General features: G+C 37.4%; 2 protein-coding genes across 6 annotated transcripts in view; one reads left to right on the forward strand and one right to left on the reverse strand.

Moving 5' to 3' along the window:
• LOC135221710 (rho GTPase-activating protein 21-A-like) overlaps positions 1 to 26,766 on the reverse strand; it is a 669,873-nt gene that overhangs the window by 625,670 nt on the left and 17,437 nt on the right. Inside the window, exons 1-2 of one of the 5 annotated variants that reach the window (XM_064259473.1) lie at positions 2,356 to 2,522; positions 1,774 to 2,018 (exon numbers count right to left, since the gene is read on the reverse strand). The exons of 1 other annotated variant lie outside the window; for it this stretch is intronic. The gene's annotated coding sequence lies outside the window, so the exon portion shown is untranslated. Of the gene's footprint in view, positions 1 to 1,773; positions 2,024 to 2,266; positions 2,523 to 26,766 lie in introns of those variants that run through there. 3 more of the 5 variants (XM_064259475.1, XM_064259472.1, XM_064259474.1) reach the window with 3 other exon arrangements.
• On the forward strand, positions 14,429 to 16,114 carry LOC135222374 (tigger transposable element-derived protein 1-like). The gene has a single exon (XM_064260462.1). The coding sequence runs from the start codon at positions 14,429 to 14,431 to the stop codon at positions 16,112 to 16,114; it is 1,686 nt and encodes a 561-aa protein (XP_064116532.1).

Raw genomic sequence — 26,766 nt, forward strand, 5'->3', positions numbered from 1 at the left:
TAATGAGAATCGTGATATTCCTATCCCTATGTGCTGCAGATCAAATACGCATTATTAGATGGCTTTAGGCGGCGTCCCATGATCAACCACTTACCTCACTTCACACAGGCTGAGAAGCCCTTGTATAAGAATAGAAATATATTACAGGGTAGTTGTTTTAAGTACGCAGAAAGAAGGATACGTGCTTCGCAAAAAGGATCGTCAATCAACATTTTTTAAAACTTTTATGGGCCTCTCATAAAATTCTAACAGGGGAAGAGGGGCATGCGTTTGTTAAAACTGCTACACGTCTGAGCAACAGACACCGGATTCGTTTTCTAGATTCCAAGGCAATATAACGTGTAACTAGCGACATGGGCACTCCCAAGAATAAGGTCAATTTAAAGGAGCCTCGATTGCTGCGAGGAGTAAACTTCCTTTTCAGTATGGTATGACAAATTATCTGATAACACCGTATCAGGCATGAGGGGAATTCCTTTCGTGCCAATGATTCAGCCAAAGAGGCCGCCAGAGAAGAGTCCCCATAGAATGTATTACACGACAAAAACTGTATTTAAACACACACACAGATAGAGGGAGAGAGGGAGAGAGAAAGAGAGAGAGAATTCCGTTTTCGTCACTAGGAGACTCCTAGTAAGAAACCAAAATTCTAAAATACCTTCTTATGCGAGCCGAGAGCAAACCAGAGCATACACTAATCCAAGTTTTGCGTCACAGGACACTAATAGATGGAAGTAATATTAACCGTTTAAACATCAGAATCCAATTCTTATTCTCCTTAAACGAGGCAGTCATCGGATTTGCCAAGATGAAACCTTACATGAATAAACAGATCCCAACGAAAACACACAGACAGACTTAGAAAAACACAACACTTGCCTCAAAGGGAGTCGGCCCTCTTTGCTAAGTGCATCTTAGCCACCAGGATTTCTCGTCTTTTCTAAAGCCATGGTAATCTGCTCCCATGAAAGTTTACAAGATACCTTAATGAACAGCATCTTAACACAAATAATGTCACGAATGACGAATGTACGACGTACTTAGTAATCATATATTTATTTTTTCTGAGTGTAATGCAGATAGACAAGAGGTAATGATCTTTCAAGTTTAGCTATTAAAAATCTCCATAAATAAAATGCAAAGAAACATTTTTACCTCATGAATATTGCTGATGACGGGTAAACTAGTATATATGAAATGTAAAGTATAAAACTCTCAAGACTGAAATAAGCCTAGACAATACTTTTCACAACAATACTGCCATTGTTCCTTTCTCTACATACATAAGTCATCTTCAACAATGGCCGTCTCTGAACAATCTCATTTGAATTACAAGACCGTAAAGTGAAACAATCTAAATGGTTCATAGAAAGCAAGCAACCACCTGGGGTATTCTGAAAACATGAAAAGTTTCATTGTATGTTTCAGCAGGGAAGTGTATATTTTTTCATCATTGAAAAAAATTTGCATATTTCCATAAGCAATAAGCTGACAATGACATCGGTACTATCGATGGGAGCAGACTTTAACGTAACAGAATGCTCACTTATAAAGAAATACTACTGACATTTTTATCATTTAACAACTGTGATCATAGTTCTATGGAACAAGACGGCAAGCTCCGCTAAGTACGCGAAAATATACGAGTAAAGAATATTCTAGATACAGCTGAAAAGACCAAATAAACATACACAAATGAGCACACAAATCTATACTAGTAGAGACTGGTGAACTTGTTAGAAAAGACAAGGCAAGGCTAAAAGGCAAACTTACCTACGAGCTCAGGAGGCCTTGGTTCAAGTGCGACGCTTCGGTGCGAAACACTTGTCAGACGGTCGGATTCAAAAACGAAAATCTTGTCGAGAAAATACTTAATCTAAACTTTTTCGAAGACAACTAAAAGGCAACATCTTTCCACAGCGTTGAAGCTCATCTACAGCTCGATAGCGTTTTATGTTACACTGCGTTAAATTCGAAAATTTTTATTCCATTCGTGAAAATTGCCACATGTGAGGCCACTGCACTTGGGAAAAGAAAAATTACACCTTGTAGAGAATCAGAGGTCAGTTACACTCACAGACACAGACACACAAACAGTCATAAACAAGTCTCTACGAAAACCTCTGTAGCATTCCCAAAACAAAAACAAACAACTACCACTTCATACACAACTGTTTCATAATAACTCATTTACGCAAATGCGGTTAATACGACAACCCAGTCAGGGCATGTAAATCAAGGTCGATCATTTTTGCAACACACTCACTAAGAACGTCCGTTCAGGAGACACCACCACAGCACAACTCGTCAAGAATCGCGGTTTTCTTCGGTCTTTCCCCCATCGCTCGCTCTTACTTTCCCTATGCCACGCCTCTGTCGTCAAATCCTGTTCCTTCTCTTTCTCTCATCCCTCCTTCTCTACTACTGGTGTCGAGGACACTGGCCCTCCCTTCACTCACTGGCGAAGGGTGAGAGAAGAGAGATGTACGGAGGGGGTGGCTGAGGTGATGGGCGGGCGGCGGGCACTACTCGCTCACTCGCTGGGGTCCGGGAGGGCCAACCAACTCAGAGGCACTCCAGTGACTTCGCTCTCCACAGCAGCCACATCCCTCTCGTCCCATCCCGATGAACGCTCCTCCTCCTCCTAACCCCCCTCCTCCTCCGACCATGCCCGACTCCCTCCTCAAATCCACCCGCCCAAAATCCTTCTTTCTGGGCCAGGCACTGCTATGCCACATTCATCCCGATCCACAGCTTACGACCCCATCACGGGGTAAACTGCAATCATCTAACGGTGACCGAGACGTTCATAACGTGTTAATTCATTACGGAAGGGGTATCCTGTTTCGTTACTTATGAAAATACGGAGGACCAAAAGGCAAGAACACACAAAAAAGTTACAATACCTCAAAGATTCATAATGCACCAAAAAAAAAAGTTTATTACTTGACAAAAAAAAAAAAAAAAAAAAATTTATTGCTTCAAAAAATATGAAGGAGGTAGATTGATGTCCGTAATTTTCTTGAAAATTCTATGACGTAAGGGTGCTCATCAACGTGAACTGTATAATTAAAATCAGTTAAAATCTACAAAACTTATAATTCACCAAATTCTGTTACTCGGGTTTCAGCAGCTATTATGGAACATTGAGTAACTGTCAATATGCATTTATGCAACTATAAATATGTACATGCATACAAATAAATGAGGCCAATGATACTTCTGTGTACGCATATGAATGGGTAAATGAGTCTCCAGCTCTTGGGTTTCATCCGTGAATAAGCATTCCACTGATGAAAGAGGCAGTAACAAATGTCTAGCAAACATAGGTATCACCACATAAGGGAAAGATTTTATATATATATATATATATATATATATATATATATATTTATATATATATATTGAGTGTATGTGTATATATAAAATTATATATATATATATATATATATGATATATATATATATTATATATATATATATAATAGTATATATATATATATAGGATATATATATTATTCTTATAATGTAAGTTTAGAATGCAATTATAATTCTGGTAATATGATTAATTCACATCAGAACTTGTGTATCATGGTGTGAAATGTTTATTTCTGTGTTCAGATTTCCCAAATTTAAAGACAACATGCCTTAAGTGATCCATTTTTTCATTTTGAAGTGCGTAAGACTTACAGAGAGTGAAAGCTCATAAGCCTTTGGAACAGAGTTTGTTTTTGCTCTTTGAGAATGTCTTAGCTAGGTGATTTCTTTATCGGCGCAAAACAAGCGTAAGACCCCCCAAGCCGCAATGTTATTCAGCCCCTAGTAAATAGATAAGCTAAGCTAGTTTTTCCATCGCGGTAGGTCCTGTGAATGGAACAAGGGTCCTTATTCATAGCTATTCCTATAGAGATGACGTAATATGTTTTCGCCTTCAACTATAGACTATACGCTTATGGGTGAGAGACTGTCTTCTTTCGCTTTGAGGCATAGGCGGCGTGCGTTTTACTCTCTCTCTCTCTCTAAGAATCTCTCTCTCTCGCTCTCGCTCGCTCGCGAGGCTGTCTCAGTAACTTAACGTAACGAGCTGGTCACTCATTTTTATATAATTCTTAGTAATATATGTGTTGTTTGTGGGATCTGAACATAGTATTGCATTTATTGGTTTTAGTGAAGGCGCCACGAAAATAGTGAAAAAGTGTAAAATTGTAACAGGCCTTTTGATTGACGCTGCAGCTGTGTATAAGGTATTTTTACAAATGTTGTGAAGTGCACTTCAACGTTTTATTATTTCTAAACATTTATCTTTTGCTTTGTTCTTTTCACATATTCCATTTTTTTTATATGCTTAATGATTGTACTGTCAATGCTTTAATTGTTTTTATATTATGCATTATGTTTTTCTGCATTGTCTTTATTTTGTTTAATTAGTTTGAATAATATTCTATTGTGTACATTTGAATCTTACACTTGTGAATTAACTTGCATTTAATTAAATTTAATTTCAAATTTAATTATTGCTTTATGATTTAATTTAATTAATTTTCTTGATAAACTTTGATTTAATTTTGGCTTAATAATTACTTCAAGAATTAATTAAACTTTTGTTTTCAAGTAATAACAATTTCCCTGAGATTGTGAATTTCACTTATAAATTTTGAATTTAGAAATAAACTTTTGTATTTAAAATTCATATGAGTATTTCATTGAACCACCAGCTATATTTTATTTTGTTAGGTAGAAATATAGAGTGATAATTGTGACGTTTCCCACAAATAAAACAGAATCAGGGAAATACTTAAATTTGAATTTGCACGAGTGATACCCTTTAATTAAGATTACCTCACACATATTTTAATGAACTTAGACTGATTGTTTTCTTGACTGTTCAGTTAGAAAAAAGGGATCACTCTTACCTTTAGAGTATTCAGTCGTTTAGTATTTGTGATGAAGGGTCAGATGTCTGTCTGTAGTGAGGTAAGTAACAACCAGGTACTTGAATGAACTGTGCCCTAAGTACAAAGGGTGTCCCAGACCCAGGAATAAAAGGGTCTCTTGTATTAGCAAGTACAAATGGTAAGTGTAGTAACCAGATACTTGGCAATTTGGGTTAACAAATACTAATGATGTCCAGACACAGATCTTTGACTATTTCATGCACCAAGTATTAATGGTATCCAGAACCAGATACTCTACGCCACTTCGTCACAAGTATTGATGGTGCCCAGACCCGGGATATTTGGCATTTTATGTACCAAATATCAATGATCCCCAGAAACCAGGGAGGAAAACAAATCACATTATCACTCTAGCTTATACTGGTGGTGTTAGGAATATATTTTGTTAGAAGAGTGACCATATATTTGTTTTTGCATTTTATTGTAAGAATTATATTTGAGAAAAATGGCTCCATTCGATACTCAGGAATTCTTAGCAGCCCCTTCCATCCAAGTGTTGTCTGAAACTACTCTGACTAAGGCACAGTGGAGTGCTTTAGCAGCAGCATGTGGTTGTCATGTGACTAGTAGCATGATAAAAGCACAAATCAAATGCATTGTCATGCAAGCATTGATAGACTCTGGTAGAATAACTGATGATGATGAGTTAGAATTGGCTCAAGAGTTGTTGAATGTAGCACAGGCTGATCTTAATAATAAACAAGTAGAAAAGAAAGAGAAAAGTGATGCAGAGTTGGAACTCAGACGCATAGAAGCAGAAGAAAGTTTGATTAAGCTGAAAATACAGGCTGAAAGAGAGAGAATACAAGCTGAAAAAGACAGAATAGACAGGGAAAAACAAGAAAGAAGAGAAAGAGAAGAAGAAAAAGCTGCAGAAGATGAAAGGCAAAGGATAAAAGAGGAAAGAGAAATTGCAAGACATGAAAGGGAGATGGAATTGATAAGAGCTAGATCCACATTACCTGCAACACTGTCTAACCCTAACCATGGTAATCAAGACCCTGCATTTGATGTAGTAAGAGTGCAGAAGTTAATCCCTAAGTTTACTGAAGAGGCTCCAGATGAGTTCTTTGATCACTTTGAGAAAGTGGCTTCAGGTATGGGATGGCCAGAAGATAAATGGTCAGTTTTGCTACAAAGTGTCTTGATTGGTAAAGGGAGAAGTGCTTATCTAGCCTTAACAGCTGATCAGTGTAAAGACTATAAGGTGCTCAAACATAATGTGCTACAAGTATACCAGTTGACCCCAGAGTACTACAATGAAAGATTCAGAAACTTAAGAAAGGATGAAAAAGTAACTTTCTTGGATTATGCTTATAAAGTGAGAAGGTGTTTTAAAAGATGGTTGGAGGCAGCTAAAGTTACAACTTTTGAAGAGTTAGAAGAGTTAGTTGTTTTAGAGCAATATTTTAAAGGTATTCCTGAGCATATAAGAGCCTATTTGAGAGAGAGAGAGGTTAAAAAACTTGACAAAGCTGCTACACTGAGTGAGGACTACAATATAATTAGTAGCAGGCATAATTATAATGTCAAGTACCAGAATCAACCACGCCCAGGTTTTAAGTCTCATCCAGGTTTCAGGAACAATTATATAAGTGGGAAACCTACAAGTAATAATACTCCTCAGCAAACTAATGTGAAATCCTCATCTAATTTTGCAAGACAGTTGCAAAAGCCTAATGTTGTCTGCTTCAAGTGTGGAAGAGCAGGACATTTCAGTCAGGAGTGTTATTGGAATTATCAGCAGTCCAAGCCTGTTGGTCAAATAGTAAGAGGTGACCAGGTCAAACAGACTGTAAGAACAATGTGGGGAAGAGTCCGTCTACAGGGAGGACTGAAACTAAACAAGCTGAGTGTTTAGCAACCAGTGGAAATGTAACTTCAAGCAGTGAGTGGCTGAGCAGTTTGGAGGCTTTAAGCCATATATCTATGAGGGTACACTGGCAACTCAGGAAGAGAGTGTGCAGGTACCAGTCAAGATTTTACGTGATACAGGGAGCAACCATAGTGTGGTGTTACGTGGTGCTCACCCAATGTTGGAGAAGAATCTCACTGGAGATTCAGTTATATTGAAGGGTATAGGAGGAGAGGAAGTAACTCCTATATGCCGCTTACACCTGTCCTGTGAATTGGTGACAGGGAGTGTTGATTTTGCTGTAAAGGACTCACTGGCTGTGGAAGGTGTACATGTTCTGTTGGGAAATGAAGTTGGTGGTGTTCCATTTGTTCCTTGTCCTGTAGTGACAGACAAACCGTTGAGGATTAGTCCTACGGTAGAGTTGGAGAAGAATAACCCCCACCTGTTCCCTAGTTGTGTAACTACCAGAAGTATGAGGAGAATTACGACTGTTGGTGAAGAAACTGAGGATTTGCACGCCCAAGATGGATCTAGTGAAGGATCTTTGAACTTAGAACAATTGTTCCAGGGGAGTGATGCCAACCATGGAGCTGACCAAGAAAGGATTTCCCAAGAAAATGAAGAATCTGTTGTTCCTGAAAAGACTCCGAGTAGTCAAGGTGTTCCTGAAGATAGTCGGGAAACTGCAGTAGCTGAGGTAGCAGATATTGATGCTTCAACTATTGAAGTTGGACAGGTAACAAGAGAGAAGCTAATGGACTTGCAGAAGAGGGATGCATCTTTAGCTGATTTGTTCTTCATAGTTGTTGATCAGGAAGAGATGCAACAAACTCCTACCTGTTATTATCTGAAGGAAGGTTTACTGATGAGGAAGTATAAACCTTCAGATATACCCGGAAATGCTGAATGGGGCGAATATCATCAGATTTTGATTCCATGTCCATTGAGAAAGCAAGTGGTGGCAGTAGCTCATGAATCTGGACATATGGGAGTCAGGAAGACTGTGGAGAAGATCATGAGATATTTTTTCTGGCCTGGACTTCATAAAGATGTTAGCAGGTTCTGTCAAGAGTGTCATACCTGCCAGATAGCTGGAAAACCTAATGAAACCATTCAGAAAGCCCCCTTACAACCTATAGAAGTTAGAGGAGAACCCTTTAACAAGGTGATTATAGATATGGTTGGACCGCTTCCGAAGACGAAGAAATGAAATGAATATCTGTTGACATTAATGTGTCCTGTTACCAGATATCCTGAAGCGATCCCTGTCAGAAACATATCTGCCAAGATAGTTGCTGAGAAACTATTGGAGTTTTTCTCCAAGTTTGGTATACCAGAAATTGTACAAAGTGATAGAGGAACGAACTTTACTTCCAAGTTATTCCAGGATGTGATGAACTTATTAGGGGTAAAACAACAGTTATCAACTGCTTATCATCCAGAAACTCAAGGTGCCTTGGAAAGGTTCCACCAGACATTGAAAAGTATGTTGACAAAGTATTGTTCTGAGTCAGGAAGAGAATGGGATGTTGGTTTACCCTTAATGTTATTTGAAGTTAGGAATGCTTATCAAGAAAGCATGGGATGTTCACCCAATGAGATGATTTTTGGAAGAGAAGTGAGAGGACCTTTGAAGATTCTTGCAGAAAATTGGGTAGAAAATAAAGAGGAAATCCAAGGAGAGTATGTGAAGAACTTAAGGAAAAGGTTGGAAGAGATTAGAAAATTCTCTTTAGAAAATCTGAAAATGAGTCAGAGAAAATGAAAAGGAACTATGACAGAAAGACTAAGCTAAGAAGTTTTAGTGTTGGTCAACAGGTGTTAGTGTTTCTGCCAGTCAAGAGATTTCCCCTTACAAATAAATTTCAAGGTCCCTACAGGATAATTGAGAAGTCAAGTGATAGAACTTATGTGATTGAAACTCCAGAAAGAAGAAAACGACAGAGGAAGATACATGTGAACCTTTTTGAAACCTTACTTCTCAGAAACTAGAACTGAAACTGTGTCAATAATACAGACAACTTCATCTACAGAAGACGATGACGGCTATGAATTGGGAGCTGAAAGCAAGATGAATAATTCTTCAATTTTGGAAAATTTGGAGGATAAACTGAAACATCTTAATGTTGAACAAGGTGAGGAATTGAGTGAAGTGATTAGAAGCTTCACAGAGATTTTTGCAGATGTGCCCAGACGTACTAACCTGACCAAACATGAAATCAAGATCAAAGAGGATGGAAAATCGTTCAAACAAAGAGCTTATTGCTTATCACCTTATCATCGAGATGTTCTGAAGAAAAGAAGTTCAGTATTTGCTGCAACATGGATTAGCAGAACCAGTTCAAGTCACTTCAGTTCTCCATGTGTGTTAGTGAAGAAACCTGATGGCTCCTTTAGGATGTGTACTGATTATAGGAAACTGAATTCCATTAGTGTGGCTGACAATTATCCCTTGCCTCTTATAGATCAGTTACTTGATAATATTGGGCAAGCCAAGTTTGTTTCCAAGATAGACTTATTGAAGGGATATTATCAGATACCCTTAGATGAAAATGCAAGGTTGCTGTCAGCTTTTATTACTCCTTTTGGATTGTATCAGTATACTGTATTGCTATTTGGTCTGATGAATGCACCAGCCACATTTCAACGAGTGATGGATCAACTGCTAGGATCTATAGAAGGAGTAGGTGTATACCTTGATGACATAGTCATTTACTCTACAACATGGGAAGAACATCTGCAGATCCTGAAGAAAGTTTTCAAGAAACTACAAGAGGCAGGACTAACAGTACCTTGGGTTTGAAGTTGGAAAAGGCCTTCTCGCTCCGGTGAATGCTAATGTGGAAGGTATCCGTAAGGCTACCCCTCCTACTACTAGGAAGCAACTACAAAGATTTTTGGGCATGGCTGGATTCTATCGTCGTTTCTGTCCAAATTTCTCAGCCGTAGTAGCTCCCTTGACAGACTTAACTAGTCCCAAAGCTAAGTTTGTTTGGACTCCAGAATGTCAAGAATCCTTTGAGAAGGTAAAAGCCATTTTAACTTCAAGACCCGTGCTTCAAGCTCCAGACTTTAATAAGAAATTTGTGATACAAGTTGATGCCTCTGATTGTGGAATTGGAGCTGTTCTACTTCAAGAAGATGAAAATAACCTTCTACACCCTGTGTGTTTCCTGTCCTCGAAACTGAAAAAGCATCAGAAAAAACTATGCAACTATTGAAAAGGAAACTCTAGCCTTAATCACAGCATTGAAAAAGTTTGAAGTGTATGTGAACAGACCTCGGAATGAAGAGGTCTTAGTGTTGTCTGATCACAATCCCCTGTCATTCATACAGCGGATGAAAAATCATAATCAAAGACTGACCAGGTGGTCTTTGTGCTTGCAACAGTATAATATAAAGGTTGAGCACATATCTGGTAAGAACAATGTAGTTGCCGATTATTTATCCCGTTGTGAATCGTTGGATTCAACCCCGGAATAACTAATCTTCTGGGGGGAGGAATCTTATAATGTAAGTTTAGAATGCAATTATAATTCTGGTAATATGATTAATTCACATCAGAACTTGTGTATCATGGTGTGAAATGTTTATTTCTGTGTTCAGATTTCCCAAATTTAAAGACAACATGCCTTAAGTGATCCATTTTTCATTTTGAAGTGCGTAAGACTTACAGAGAGTGAAAGCTCATAAGCCTTTGGAACAGAGTTTGTTTTTGCTCTTTGAGAATGTCTTAGCTAGGTGATTTCTTTATCGGCGCAAAACAAGCGTAAGACCCCCAAGCCGCAATGTTATTCAGCCCCTAGTAAATAGATAAGCTAAGCTAGTTTTTTTCCATCGCGGTAGGTCCTGTGAATGGAACAAGGGTCCTTATTCATAGCTATTCCTATAGAGATGACGTAATATGTTTTCGCCTTCAACTATAGACTATACGCTTATGGGTGAGAGACTGTCTTCTTTCGCTTTGAGGCATAGGCGGCGTGCGTTATACTCTCTCTCTCTCTCTAAGAATCTCTCTCTCTCGCTCTCGCTCGCTCGCTAGGCTGTCTCAGTAACTTAACGTAACGAGCTGGTCACTCATTTTTATATAATTCTTAGTAATATATGTGTTGTTTGTGGGATCTGAACATAGTATTGCATTTATTGGTTTTAGTGAAGGCGCCACGAAAATAGTGAAAAAGTGTAAAATTGTAACAGGCCTTTTGATTGACGCTGCAGCTGTGATAAGGTATTTACAAATGTTGTGAAGTGCACTTCAACGTTTTATTATTTCTAAACATTTATCTTTTGCTTAGTTCTTTTCACATATTCCATTTTTTTTATATGCTTAATGATTGTACTGTCAATGCTTTAATTGTTTTTATATTATGCATTATGTTTTTCTGCATTGTCTTTATTTTGTTTAATTAGTTTGAATAATATTCTATTGTGTACATTTTGAATCTTACACTTGTGAATTAACTTGCATTTAATTAAATTTAATTTCAAATTTAATTATTGCTTTATGATTTAATTTAATTAATTTTCTTGATAAACTTTGATTTAATTTTGGCTTAATAATTACTTCAAGAATTAATTAAACTTTTGTTTTCAAGTAATAACAATTTCCCTGAGATTGTGAATTTCACTTATAAATTTTGAATTTAGAAATAAACTTTTGTATTTAAAATTCATATGAGTATTTCATTGAACCACCAGCTATATTTTATTTTGTCTAGGTAGAAATATAGAGTGATAATTGTGACGTTTCCCACAAATAAAACAGAATCAGGGAAATACTTAAATTTGAATTTGCACGAGTGATACCCTTTAATTAAGATTACCTCACACATATTTTAATGAACTTAGACTGATTGTTTTCTTGACTGTTCAGTTAGAAAAAAGGGATCACTCTTACCTTTAGAGTATTCAGTCGTTTAGTATTTGTGATGAAGGGTCAGATGTCTGTCTGTAGTGAGGTAAGTAACAACCAGGTACTTGAATGAACTGTGCCCTAAGTACAAAGGGTGTCCCAGACCCAGGAATAAAAGGGTCTCTTGTATTAGCAAGTACAAATGGTAAGTGTAGTAACCAGATACTTGGCAATTTGGGTTAACAAATACTAATGATGTCCAGACACAGATCTTTGACTATTTCATGCACCAAGTATTAATGGTATCCAGAACCAGATACTCTACGCCACTTCGTCACAATATACATTGTGACGAAGTGGTCAAGGAGTATCTGGTTCTGGAAACCGTTAATACTTGGGGAAAGTAGCCATAGATCTGGGTCTGGACACCATTAATATTTGTTAACCCAAATTGCCAAGTATCTGGTTACTAAACTTACCATTTGTACTTATTAGTGCAAGAGACCCTTTTTATTCCTGGGTCTAGGACACCTTTTGTACTTGAGGCACAGTTTGATCAAGTACTTGGTTATTGCTTAGCTCACTACAGCCAGACACCTGACCCTGCATCACAAATACTAAACGACTGAATTCTCTAAAGGTAGTGATCCCTTTTAGAACTGAGCAGTCAAGAAAACAATCAGTCTAAGTTCATTAAAATAGATGTGAGGTAATCTTAATTAAAGGGTATCACTCCTTCTGTAATTTCAAATCTAAGTATCTCCCTGATTCTGATTCATCTGAGGGAAACGGCACAATTACCACTCTATATTTCTATCTAAACGAAAATAAAGTATAATACTGGTGGTATAATAAAATGCTCATATAAATATTAAACACAAAAATTTATTTCTAAATTCAAAATTTATAAGTGAAATTCACAATTCTTTAAGTAATTATTAAGCAAATATAAATCAAAATTTATCAAGAAAATTAATTAATTCAAATTACAAAGCAATAATTAGATTTGAAATGAAATTTAATTAAATACAAATTAATTCACAAGTGTAAGATTCAAAATTTACACAATCAAAATAATTCAAACTAATTCAACAAAATAAAGACAATGCAAAAACACATAATGCATAACATGAAAACAATTAAAGCATTGACAGTACAAACATTAAGCATATAAAATGGGCATGTCAAAAGAACAAAGCAAAAGAAAAATGCATAACTAAAATAATTATATCCAAACACTGTAAAATAAAACCTCAAAGTGCACTTCAAAACATTTGTAAAATACCTGTATGCGCAGTTGCAACTTCTCACTCAAAAGAAAGGCCTGTTACAATCTTCAACACTTTCATAGGCACCTTCATAAAAATAATATTAATAACACTATGCTCAGATTCCACAAGCAACACATATATCACAAAGAATTATATAATAATGAGTGACCACCTCATATATAAATGTGAGTTACATTACGTTAATAAAACAGTCTCGCGAACAAGCGAGCGAGAGAGATTTGAGAGAGAGAGAGAGATTTGAGAGCAATGCTACACTCTCTAACACGCCGCTACGTCTCAAAAGCGAATAAATAGTTTTATATGAGTGAATATGCATACCAGGGTGAATGGATGTACAAGTCTGAGACGAAAACATATTACGTCATCTCTATAGGGATATCGAGTAGGGGCCTCTTTGGCTGCGTACACGTATGTCTCTGAAATAGGCCCCCTTGTTTCGTTACAGGACCGATTGGAACGATAAAAGAATTAGCTTAGCCAAGGCATTCTCAAGTCGTGAAAAACAACCCTCTTCAGAGGCTTATAAGCTTCCACTCCCTCTCTCTGTCTTACGTTACTTTTTCCTCTCTCCAACTTATGTATGTTTAAAATTGAAAAGTTACACTACTTAACATGTTATCTGAGAAGATTAGTTATCCCGGGGTTGAATCCAATGATTCACAACGGGATAAATAACCAGCAACTACATTGTTCTTACCAGATATGTGCTCAACCTTTAAATTATACTGTTGCAAGCACAGAGACCACCTGGTCAGTCTTTGATTATGGTTTTTAATCCTCTATATAAAATGACAGGGGATTGTGATCAGACAACACTAAAACTTCTTCATTCCTAGGTCTGTTCACATGCACTTCAAACTTTTTCAACGCTGTGATTAAGGCTAGAGTTTCCTTTTCAATAGTTGCATAGTTTTTCTGATGCTTTTTCAGTTTCGAAGACAGGAAACACACAGGGTGTAGAAGGTCATTTTCATCTTCTTGAAGTAGAACAGCTCCAATTCCACAATCAGCAGCATCAACTTATATCACAAATTTCCTATTAAAATCTGCAGCTTGAAGCACTGGTCTTGAAGTTAAAATGGCTTTTACCCTCTCAAAGGATTCTTGACATTCTGGAGTCCAAACAAACTTAGCTTTGGGACTACAGTGGTACCTCGAGATACGAGCAGCCTAACATACGAGTTTTTTGAGGTACGCGCCGGGGCTCGGGCCATATTTTCGTTCAAGATACGAGCCCAAATCCAAGATACGAGCCGTGTTTCCAGAGCATCCCGCTAGTTGGCGCACAGGGTCGAGCATCATCCAATAGCATCTCTCGCTCACCCGCACATGTTACCCGCTTGAATCAAAGTGTATCTTGTGCGCTGTACTCTTTTTTGCTTGATTTTTGCGTGATTACTGAACTTTTTTGTGTTATCATGGGGCCGAAGAAAGTGAGTGCTTAGGACAATGGTGACAGGAAGAAGAGGGTGATGTCGATAGAACTAAAGCAAGAAATAATAGAAAAACATGAGCGTGGCGTACAAGTGATTGAACTCGCAAAGATCTATGACCGTAGTACATCGACAATTTGTACGATATTGAAGCAGAAGGATGCCATCAAGAGTGCTACACCAGCAAAAGGAACCACAATTCTTTCCCAGTTAAGGACAAATATCCACGAGGATATGGAGAAGCTTCTGCTTGTGTGGGTGAAAGAGAAGGAGTTGGCAGGAGATACAGTGACGGAGACGGTAATATGCGAGAAGGCACAGAGTATTTATGCCGACTTAGTGAAGAAAGAAGCATCAACTTCTGAAGAGGCATCAGAAGAAGCGTTTAAGGCAAGCCATGGTTGGTTTAATAATTTTAAGAAGAGAACTGGCATCCATTCAGTGGTGAGGCATGGCGAAGCTGCGAGTGCAGACGTGAAAGCAGTCAATACGTACATCCAAAAGTTCGCTGCGCTTGTTGCGAGGGAAGGCTACATCCCGCAAAAGGTGTTCAACTGCGATGAAACGGGCCTATTTTGGAAGAAAATGCCACGGAGGACTTACATCACAGCAGAGGAGAAGATGATGCCAGGCCATAAACCCATGAAGGACCGTCTGACCCTTGCATTATGTGCAAATGCTAGCAGTGATTGTAAAGTGAAGCCACTGCTAGTTTATCATTCGGAAAATCCTCAAGCCTTCAAGACGCACAAGATACTGAAAGAAAAATTGCACGTTATGTGGCACACCAATGCTAGGGCATGGGTTACGCAGCAGTTTTTTACTGACTGGGTAAATCTCGTCTTTGGCCCTGCAGTGAAGACGTATCTGCAAGAAAATAAACTCACGATGAAAGCATTGCTCATCCTTGATAATGCTCCAGCCCACCCACCTGGTCTTGAAGATGATATTCTGGAGGAGTTCCAGTTTATCAAAGTTCTCTACCTCCCACCCAATACGACTTCAATCCTACAGCCGATGGATCAGCAGGTCATTTCCAACTTCAAAAAGCTGTACACGAAGCACTTGTTCCGCCGCTGCTTTGAAGTGACGGAAAACACAAATCTAACCCTTCGAGAGTTTTGGAAAGATCACTACAACATCGTGATCTGTCTACGTATCATTGACTTGGCATGGCAAGGGGTAACAAGACGAACGTTGAACTCTGCATGGAAAAAGTTATGGCCTGATGCTGTTGCAGAAAGAGATTTCGAAGGGTTTGAGCCCGAGACCGAGCAAGAAGAGTTGGAGGAGATTGTATCTCTCGGAAAGTCGATGGGTCTGGAGGTAGATGAGGGTGACGTCAACGAACTTGTCGAAGAACATGAGGAGGAACTCTCAACTGAGGAGTTGAAGGAGCTGCAGATGATGCAACACACGAAGGTTCTGAAAGAGATTAACACGAGTGAGGAGGAGGAAGAGCTGGAGGAAGTGATTTCTACAGGTGAAATTAAAGACATGCTGGCAATGTGGGAAAAGCTGTCAAATTTCATTGAAAAGAAACACCAAGAAAAAGTGGCAACTGGTCGTGCTTCAGCGCTTTTTAATGACACTTGTTTGTCACATTTTCGAAGCATTTTAAAAGGCAGGCTAAAGCAAAGTTCTTTGGATACATTTTTATTGAAAAGAGCTGCGAGTGAAAGTACAGAAAGTGCAGCCAAGAAGGGAAAATCAAGTGATAATTAAATTTACGTAAATGTTAAGCTTAGTTTAAGTTTAAAGTTAAGAGCATTGTTTTAAGTTTTTTCTTTCATTTGAAATAAGGAAAGTGTAGTTTTAGTTTTAAAGTTACGAAAATAGTTTTAAGTTCTAAAAAAGCGCCGTTTATGTACGTGTCTAGAGTGCCTACATCCCTTCCCCCCTCCCTCCTCCTCGCCGTTCACCTTCATTAGCCGCACTCGTCTGTCTCCAAAGTAAGACTATTATGCTAAATAACTCTTTTATTTCTTTATTTCATATTCTGTTATGTATGGAATAATTGTTACTTTCTGTATCCCCATGACTTCAGCTAAACACTCCAAGGTTTTGTTCACAAATTCCCTCCCATTGTCGGTTAACCCTTAAACGCCGAAGCGGTAAAAATAAAAAACTCCCCGAATGCCGGAGCCGGTTTTGAGTGAGCGCGGAAGCGGAAAAAATAATTTTTTCAAAAAATCACAGCGCACTTAGTTTTGAAGATTAAGAGTTCATTTTTGGCTCCTTTTTTGTCATTGCCTGAAGTTTAGTATGCAATCATCAGAAATGAAAAATAATATCATTATCATATGTAAATAATGCGATATATGGTAGCGAAAAAAAGAATATTCATACATAATTGTATTAAAATCACGCTGTGCAAAAAACGGTAAAAGCTAACGAGTTTCTTTTTTTTCGTTGTATTTTACACTAAATTGCAATCATTTTGATATATAATACATCGTAAAACAATAAAAGCAACACCGAAAAAATATTAGCACAAAATAATGTACGAATTCGTAACGTGCAGACGTAAAAAAATTTTTTTTTTCAAAAATTCATCGTAAATCTAAATATTATTCTAGAGATTTCCAATTTGTTTCAAAATGAATATAAATGATTGAATATTACGATACTGTAAGAGTTTTAGCTTACAATTGCAGTTTTCGACCATTTCCGACGAGTTAAAAATGACCAAATGTCGAAATTTTTTTATAATTTTTATTTATATGCAATTATTTCGGAAATTAGAAAAGCTACAACCTTCAAATATTTTTCCTTTTATTCTACATGAAATTGCGCACATTTTCATATATAAAACTCTATGAAATGCCTAATATGAAACGGAGCAAATTTTCCGAGAATGCGATGTACGCAATTCGAGATTTATGGCGGAGAATCCGCGCGCGGAGGGAAGGAAAGTTTTTTTCATAAATTCACCATAAATCGAAATATTGTGGTAGAGACTTCCAATTTGTTGCAAAGTGAAGGTAAATGATTGAATATTACTAAAATATAAGATTTTTAGCTTACAATTGCGTTTTTCGACCATTTCGGTAGAGTTAAAGTTGACCGAACGTGGTTTTTTTTCTATTTATCGTGATTTATATGCAAATATTTCGAAAATGAGAAAAGCTACAACCTTCAATTATTTTTCGTTGTATTCTACCTGAAATTGCACACATTTTCATATATAAAACGTAATGTAACGGCTAATTTAAAATGGTGCAAACATTACCACAATCGCACGTATGATTTTTTCGGAAGAGTTACCGCGCGGACGTAAGGAAAATATTATTTTCTTCATAAATTCACCATAAATCGAAATATTGTGCTAGAGACTTCCAATTTGTTACAAAATGAAGGTAAATGATTGAATATTACTAAAATATAAGAGTTTTAGCTTACAATTGCGTTTTTCGACCATTTCGGTAGAGTCAAAATTGACCGAAGGTTGAAAATTTGTCACTTATCATTTTTCATATGAAAATATTTCAAAACTGATAAAAGCTACAACCATGGGTTGTTTTTAGTTGTATTGTGCATGAAATTGCGCACATTTCCATATATAAAACTTTATGTAATGGCTAATTTTAAAATGGTGCAAACATTACCACAATCGCATGTATGATTTTTTTCGGAAGTTACCGCGCGGACGTAAAGAAAAAGTTTTTTCATAAATTCACCATAAATCGAAATATTGTGCTAGAGACTTCCAATTAGTTGCAAAATTAAAGTAAATAGTTGAATATTACTATAATATAAGCGTTTTAGCTTAAAATTGCGTTTTTCGACCATTTCTGTAGAGTCAAAGTTAACCGAAGGTTGAAATTTTGGCACTTATCGTTATTTATATGGAAATATTTCATAACTGATAAAAGTTACAATCATGAGTATTTTTTTGTTGTATTTTAAATGAAATTGCGCACATTTTCATATATAATACTTCATGTAAAGGATAATTTAAAACGGTGCAAAAATTATGTCAAAGTGACGAAATAATTTTTGAGATGTGTCACTGATACTTTTTAGTGCGATAAGAAAGAAATTCGCGCTTGCGCGCCTGCGTAACGATTGTAAACAAAACAACGCCTTGATCCGTGAACTCCCAGCATCCCCCAAGGCGCGTGATTCAAAAGTTTTTGGCTGGTAGGCCTATAAGTATTTTTCCGCGATTTTTTAAAAAAACTTTTTTGAGTCGACGTATGGTACGTCCATTCGGCAATCGGGGGAGATTTTGACTCGACGTTTAATACGTCCATTCAGCGTTTAAGGGTTAATAGAACTTCGGGTGAGCCATATCAGCAAATGATACCATTGAAAAACGCTATGGCTACTTCTTCGGCCATTTTATGCTTAAGTGGGAAATTTCTACTATCCTTTAAGTTCATCTATTATCACTAACAAGTACTTGTTCGCATATCTAGACTCACAAAAATTCCCTAAGATATCCTTATGTATTCTCTGAAAAGGTCTACTCGGTATAGGATACGATCCTAATTTGCATGAAGTTGTCTTTGCAGGCTTACATGCTTTGCACGATCTGTGTCGTATCTCCTTTACTTTCACTAGTTCTCAACTTATATTTAATTTTCCTAACCAATAGATTACCTTCTAACTCCAAACCCGAAAAAGGCAACTTATACCGTTTCCTGACTAATTCCCCTCTTAGAAACGCTTTTGCATCTGCTAAAATCTCGTCTTCATCTTGCCTTTGCTCTACGAGAGGTATATCCCATTGTATAGTTTCGCTAGTGACTTGCACGACTTGGAAACCTTCCGTGTCATGAAAACTCCTGCTGAGAGCATCAGCAACAACGTTAAATTTGCCCTCTATATATTTGAGCTTTGCATCAAAATCTCTGATAGTTAAAAACCATCGAGCTCTTTTTGGCGACAAATCAGGTTTATTAAAATGATCTAGTAATGGTTTGTGGTCTGTAAGAACTTCTACTTTATTCCCCATCAGTAACATTTTAAAATGAACTAAGCTCGACACTATTGCAAAGGCTTCTTTATCTATGGTGGCCATGGACTTCTCGTTGCTGCCCTTTGTCCTGAACTTCCTGCTATATAAAGCTATAGGATGAAATTTCCCATCGAACTTTTGCATAAGGCAAGCACCTATACCTTCCTGGCTTGCATCAGTCACTAATGTAAAAGGTTCCCTAAAATCTGGAAACTTCAAAACAGGGGGATTCATTAGTGCGTCCTTGAGCTTTTGAAAACTCTCCGCCTGGGGTTCCTACCATTGAAATATAACGTCTTCCCGCAACACATCAGTTAGGAGAGCTGCTATATTAGAGAACCCTTTCACAAACCTCCTAAAGAAACTGGCGATACCTAGGAATGACTTAATCTCTTTCTTTGATCTGGGGGTGCAAAAATTCGCTATTGCTTTGACTTTGTCGTCATTTACTCTAACCACTTCCTTAGATATGACGTGACCTAGATATGTGATCTGCTTTTTCAAGAACGAGCACTTGGCTAGCTTGATTTTCAACCCCGTTAATCTAAGCCTCCTAAGTACTTCTGTAAGCACTTCCAGGTGTTGCTCAATCGTGTCCGTTGCGATCAGGATGTCATCCATATACACAAAAACATTTTTCCCTAATAACCCGTGCAAAACTGTGTTCACCAACCTGGTAAAAGTCATCGGACTATCCGATAAACCGAAAGGCATTCGCGTAAATTCATAGTGTCACTTGGGCACTGAAAAAGCGGTATATTCCTTGCTACTCTCAATAAGAGGGACCTGTAGGAAACCCTGTGCCTAATCAATTGAGCTATAAATATTATGTCCCCCAATTTCAACAAAAAGATCTGGTATGCACGCGACTGGGTAGCAGTCAGGGATCATCTTCTCATTTAAACGTCTAAAATCGATGCATACACGGAGAGAACCTTCTTTCTTAGGCAAGGGAAAGTTGTAAGGAGACACGCTGGGTCTAATGATTCCTTCTTCTTCCCATCTATTAACCTCTTTCTCTACCTGTTCTCTGATTTTGAAAGGTATGTGATATGCAGGAATATAAATAGGTTTTGTGTCACTCTCCAAATTTACCTTATGCTCTATCACATTAGTCAACCCCAATTTATCACCTTGTAAGGCTACCGTATCCCCAAATTCTGCCAAGAACCCGCTTATCGCTTCAACGTGTTCGCTATAATCCACATTAGCTAAATGTTCTCTGAATGTTCGTTTCCTTGATTGCATTTCTGCCTCCGAAAACTCAAGTTTCCCTTCTACGATAGCCACTGAACCACTATCGCAACTCCAATCTTGGAAATCCAATATATATGTGTTTTTCTGGTATTTCCTAACTGTATCATTACAGTTTAGCAACTCTAACCACGTAAACCCATCCTTGGATACACTGTTCACTGATGCCGTGCTAACAATGACTCTAAGCTTTTCGCTATTTTCAATAACACACACATCTGTGGGTTTTCTCATTTCCTTCAATTTAACTTTTACCATAGTCTTCGAACCTGGTAGTAACATAATATCTTCAGATAAAACACCTCTATATTTGTGGTTAGTACCTCCCCTTGCCACCGCCCCATACACATTACCACCCTCAGTATCATCCCCAGCAATGTTAGTATCAGAAATAACATCCATATTAGTATCATCACCACCATTGTTATCACTGTGAACTCTGATAGAACCCCCGTAATCATTTCCCATATCACCAACATGTGTTTTAATATTGCCTTTCTCCATAACACTCGTATAACCGCCCTTAATACCACCGAGCACATCTCCTCTTTCAATAACCTCCATGTCCTCCATTCTATTCACGTCCTCATACGGTAGAAAAATACCTGGTATCCGGACTGTTATCCCATTAGCACCCGCATGGATCAAAATCTTGTGTCTTCTACAAGCAGGATGACCCAGAAAAAGTTTATTGCCCAACGCAATTCCTTTTATTACCAAAAATGGTTCTGTTAACACTCTGTCACTGAGAGTAAACTGTACTTGAACACAACCTAGGGTATTTAATCTATGGGCTTGCACATCACACACTGTCTCCGTTGAGGGTTGCAAAGGGTAATTGGAAAATATGGATTGATACAGATTATAGTCCATTAGATTTATTGAAGCCCCCGAGTCTATGAACACAGGGATATCCACATCCCCTACTGTTCCATAGACTATAGGCTTGGGCTCTGGGGCATCCCCCACGAGATCACAATGGCATTTACCAATCACCTGTACCCTTTTTGTTGATCGGGCTTCCAAAAATTTCACCGATCCCTTTGCCCTCTGGTTTGACCTGCCTGGGAAGTTCTCACATTATAATTACCAGAACCTTGAGGTGTAGGTCTCGCATCTCTCTGTACCTGAGACAGACAAGACTGCCAATAATGATCAGTACTTTTACACATTCCTTAATATTTAACCCTACACAATTATTTGGATGCCCTGGCTTATTGCAGTTGAAACAGCGCAACTGCTGTTGCTTTTGTTCGATCAATCTTTTGTTATACTCAACTCTTGCGCACAGACGAGGAGGAGAAAATTCCGTGTCTCTTTGTACTCTATCCCTCGGGCCTGTCCCGTTAAAAATTGTGCTATCTACAGTGGGACATTTAGACCTGTGTTTATCTATTTGGGTATAAAGTAATTCTTCGTCTGAAGTAGGTTCAATCTTTTCATCAAAGCTATCCACTATCGCATCCGGTACCTCGTGCAAGAGCAGGGAAAAATAGATCAGTTTATGAATATTATTTAGAGAGAGATTATCCCCTGTAACCCATTTAGATGTTTTCAATTTTCCTACCCAATCCGCCACTGCATCAAACAGTTTTGAACTATGTTCTACGAGGCTATTAGTGCCCTTCCATAGTTTATAAAGACCCCGAAGGTCCCTCACCATATCTCCGTGTTCCTTTGAGCCATACACTGTTTTCAAAAATGCTTGCAAGTCTGTCCAGGTACGACATTTTGTAAATTAGAAACTCCTGGAACGGTGGGAGAGGTCTCCCTTATTGAAATCTAGCAAAGCTTTCGCCTCTCTAAGTGCCTCTACATCGTCTACTATATTCTTTCCCGCTAAATAATTATTAACTCCTTCAATAAAGATATTTACAGGCTGTGATAATACGCCATCTACAATCCCTCTGAATGGACTCATGCCTGCACTAACGTTTGTTACGTGATGTAGTAGCGTCGTAGTGTTTTTAGTGTCCACCATTTTTCCCTGTTTCCGAAAGCTATTTTGTTCTATAAGCTTCCCCGATCTCAATAACATCAATGTATTTATATACACCAAACCCAATCAAGAAAAATTAACACAAATTTTCCCCCAATAATGATTAACAAAAGGCAAACGCGCCCCACGCCCAGTATATCAAAAATAGGGAGTGGATAGAAAAAGAAAAAAGAATGCAAAATGCTTACCAATCAATTCGCCCTGTCAACTGTGCTAGTTCCCAGTTCTCTCTCTCTCTCTCTCTCTCTCTCTCTCTCTCTCTCTCTCTCTCTCTCTCTCTCGTGACTCGCAACAAAATCTCCGCTCAAGTAAATTCGCCACAAACAAACACAAGGAACATGAACAACAACAAAAAGGTAAAAAAATGTAAAAGATAAAAAGAAGAAAATAAGAAAGAAAACTCGAAAATCCACTCACATCATACGACCGTAAACTGACTTCGTATACACACCGCAAATATGCGTGAACTGCGAAACACTTTAATATGTCGAAAATTAAACTTTTCCTCTTCATGTTTTAAAACACTATTATTCTAGGACCCCAAGAAGCTGATACTGACTTAGCCCGAGAGACGCACAACTTCCCTCTGTCCGACCAATTGAATCAGCAAAAAGAGCCCCGAGATGCCTGTGACATGATTAATAACCCCTTTTTCCTACCAAAAAAGAAAAGACCCCCTATATCTAACTGGTCACCCGTCTTTTCGGAGCGTACCTACAGCTTATAAAATATATAAAAAGCCTCTTAAACTGCTTGCCACCACTATTACTCTCCCCCTTGTTCCCTAAACTACACAAACTGGAAACTTTTACCTGCTGTCAATGGTGCCCTCTGTCTGCAATCATGTCATTAGGCTATTAAGATCTCGTAAGTACAAAAATATACTATTTATTACCCAAAGCAGTTGATTATAAAATAGGACAAAATGATTAACAAGTCATAATGGCAGAAAACCTAAAACTGCCCATAAAGAAACCAGTAAGTTAATCTTCTACCCTCCTGACTAAGAATTCACTCCTGGACCCAAAATGTCAATAAGTTCATCGTATTAGTCAGGTTAGAGATTCTCGTTTCTAAATTAGCCATGGAATAGGACCCATCTGTAATAAAGATAATAATGAATAAAAGATAGACTACACACATCACTCTTATCAAAGTATTCACGTCAAGAGAGTATTTCACACTTCTCTCTCTTTTCAAAGGTAACGGTTTTCTAAGTCTTTACAAAATATGTCCTACCTTTATGATGGGCTTTCTCTCCCGACACACGGCATGTACCACTTCACCTCTTTGCGTTCACCTAAAAGAATGTGACTTTCGCAAGTGCCTTGGACTATTAGGCCTGTAACACCCGTACAAACGAATGTACATGCCTCACGACCGGGTGAGTGATCTCTCAGTTAAACTGCTTGCGTATTCAAATTCCTTCCTCAAGTAAGCTGCCCCTACAGCTCCGCTTGTCTCCAAGCGGGAAGTGATATGTGACTTCACTTAACATTACATAGCACATCAAATTGGCATTTTAAACATATTATTAATCATAGCCCCTCTTTCATCTGACATATATATATATATATATATATATATATATATATATATATATATATATATATATATATAGATATACATATATATATATATATATATATATATATATATATATATATATATATATATATATATATATATATATACCAGCCAAGCATCTGGCAGTGGGCAACCATAGGCTGTTATTGCTTGAGCCATAATATTATCGTTATTTTTTAATCGTAGGAGAAAAGTAAGAGCATATTTAGAATCCAACAGAATAATGTTTTCTCTACAAATAATTTTAAAAAGATCAAAACTGTACCCGGTCAAAGATCACTAATATCGTTATTTCTTATCGTAGAAGATAATTAAGAGCATATTTGGTATCCTCGTGAACGGTTCTACCATAATAATGCTATCTTTTTTCTCTATGAATAATGTTATAGAAGTTAGCAAGGCCGGATAACCGGGTCAAAACGACACCCAGCTAAAACCATCCCCTATAAAATCTTCCTTTATGGTCCGGCTTTGGTTCAATTCGGTCCATTATTTTCGCAGTCTATAGCAAATATATATACATAGTACATGGTCCGACCGTCAGCTTTTATATATATATGATATGAATATGTATATAATATATATAGTATATATAATATATATATATACATATATATATATAGATGATATACATATATATATATATATATATATATATATATATATATATATATATATATATATATATATATTAATTTGTGTATTGGCCAAAGACCAACTGCTGGGAGACAGAGAAATTGCACTATGAAACCATCGTTAGGGGCCAAAAAGATGCTGCAAAAGACCTTCAGTAATGCATTCATGTATGTAAAGCACCGCATGAGGTGCACTGACGGCATTAACACCCCCTCCCCACACACATATATATAATAATGTTTATGTATGTGTATATATACACACACATATTTATAATGTTTATGTATTTGTATACATATCTATAATTATCTGGTAACTTCCATGAGATACTAACGGGAATAGAAATCATGCCACGAAGGAAGGGTCATATGGGATCCTTAAAAGCCTGAGCATGGAACTCTCCCTCCTTCCCCAACTTTTAACCCAGAGTTACGTAAGGTACATGACATTATTTTTAGCCTTCACTGACAAGGGTCAGAACCCGTGAGGTACTAGCAATTAATATCAATGAAATCTCAAAAGCTTTTAGCTACAAGTATTGGCAAAATTTGTGACATTCAGCGAGTTGTATGGTTATCAGAGTGAAAAGCATGTCTTACAAAAGAGCTTGGAATATGTGTGTGTGTGTGTGTAAGCGAAGATCGCAAGAAAGTAAGTCAAAGGATCTGTATCAAGCACTTTCCCATTTATTCACGTATCGTACCGGGACCAGGACCCACAACAGTGCATGAATAAACGTGAAAGTGCTTGGTACGGCTATTCTGACTGTTATTTTCCTACGATTTTCGCTCACATACACACATATAATATATATATATATATATATATATATATATATATATATATATATATATATATATTATATGTGTGTATGTGAGCGAAAATCGTAGGAAAATAACGGTCAGAATAGCCGTACCAGCACTTTCACGTTTATTCATGCACTGTTGTGGGTCATGGTCCCGGTACGATACGTGAATAAATGGGAAAGTTCTTGATACACACACATATATATATATATATATATATATATATATATATATATATATATATATATATATATATATATATCCATATATATATATATATATATATATATATTATATATATATATATGTGTGTGTGTGTGTGTGTGTGTGTGTGTGTGTGTAACTGTCTGTGGTCCACCACTTACAATGGTATAGGACGGCGATCAGTTGTATGTCTATTCTTGCGATTGCGATACGCAAGCATTGAGGTTCCCTTTCCCTTTCTCGTCGGAGTGGCATCAAGTAGATTTTGTTTCTTCTTCAGAATAGGGGAGATGACTCAAACTTCCTGAGTTAACTTCTTAACAACTTTATTTCAACTCCATCACAGGAGTATAGGAAAGGTTGGTCAGATGACCGCTCTGTTGAAGAATTAGGATGGAACAAACTTTACAAGAGGGACGCATCGATAGCTGACAATAGCTATCTCACCATATTACAAGAATAACAGATACGTAGCCATACGACTCGGAAGTCATGTGTTTCCTCTACAGGTGATAGGTCACCAGCTTCCCATGGAAGGTGTTGTGACCTGTTTACAAGAGATGACAATTATTGATACAGATAAATGCAAACCAGGCCACTGCAAGCAATGCATGGCATGGTCTAGTTTTACGTCCTGTTATGGCTATTGATCACTCTTTTAACTCGCCAATGACCCCTTGGGTCATGGGTTTATTTACAGATATGGAAAATATCTGTCTTAACATAATGTATACATTACATATATATATATATATATATATATATATATATATATATATATATATATATAAAGGTTTTTTGCCACGAAGGAAAAAAAATGAAAAGCGAGATAGCCAAGCACTTTCGGTCTAGTTCGACCCTTTACTCAGGCACAACTGATCTTACAGAGGAAAAACATAGTCAAGGTAGGCTTAATATCCAAACCGAC

The sequence above is a fragment of the Macrobrachium nipponense genome, chromosome 3 (genome assembly GCF_015104395.2).
Source record: "Macrobrachium nipponense isolate FS-2020 chromosome 3, ASM1510439v2, whole genome shotgun sequence".
Classification (NCBI taxonomy): Eukaryota; Metazoa; Arthropoda; class Malacostraca; order Decapoda; family Palaemonidae; genus Macrobrachium; species Macrobrachium nipponense.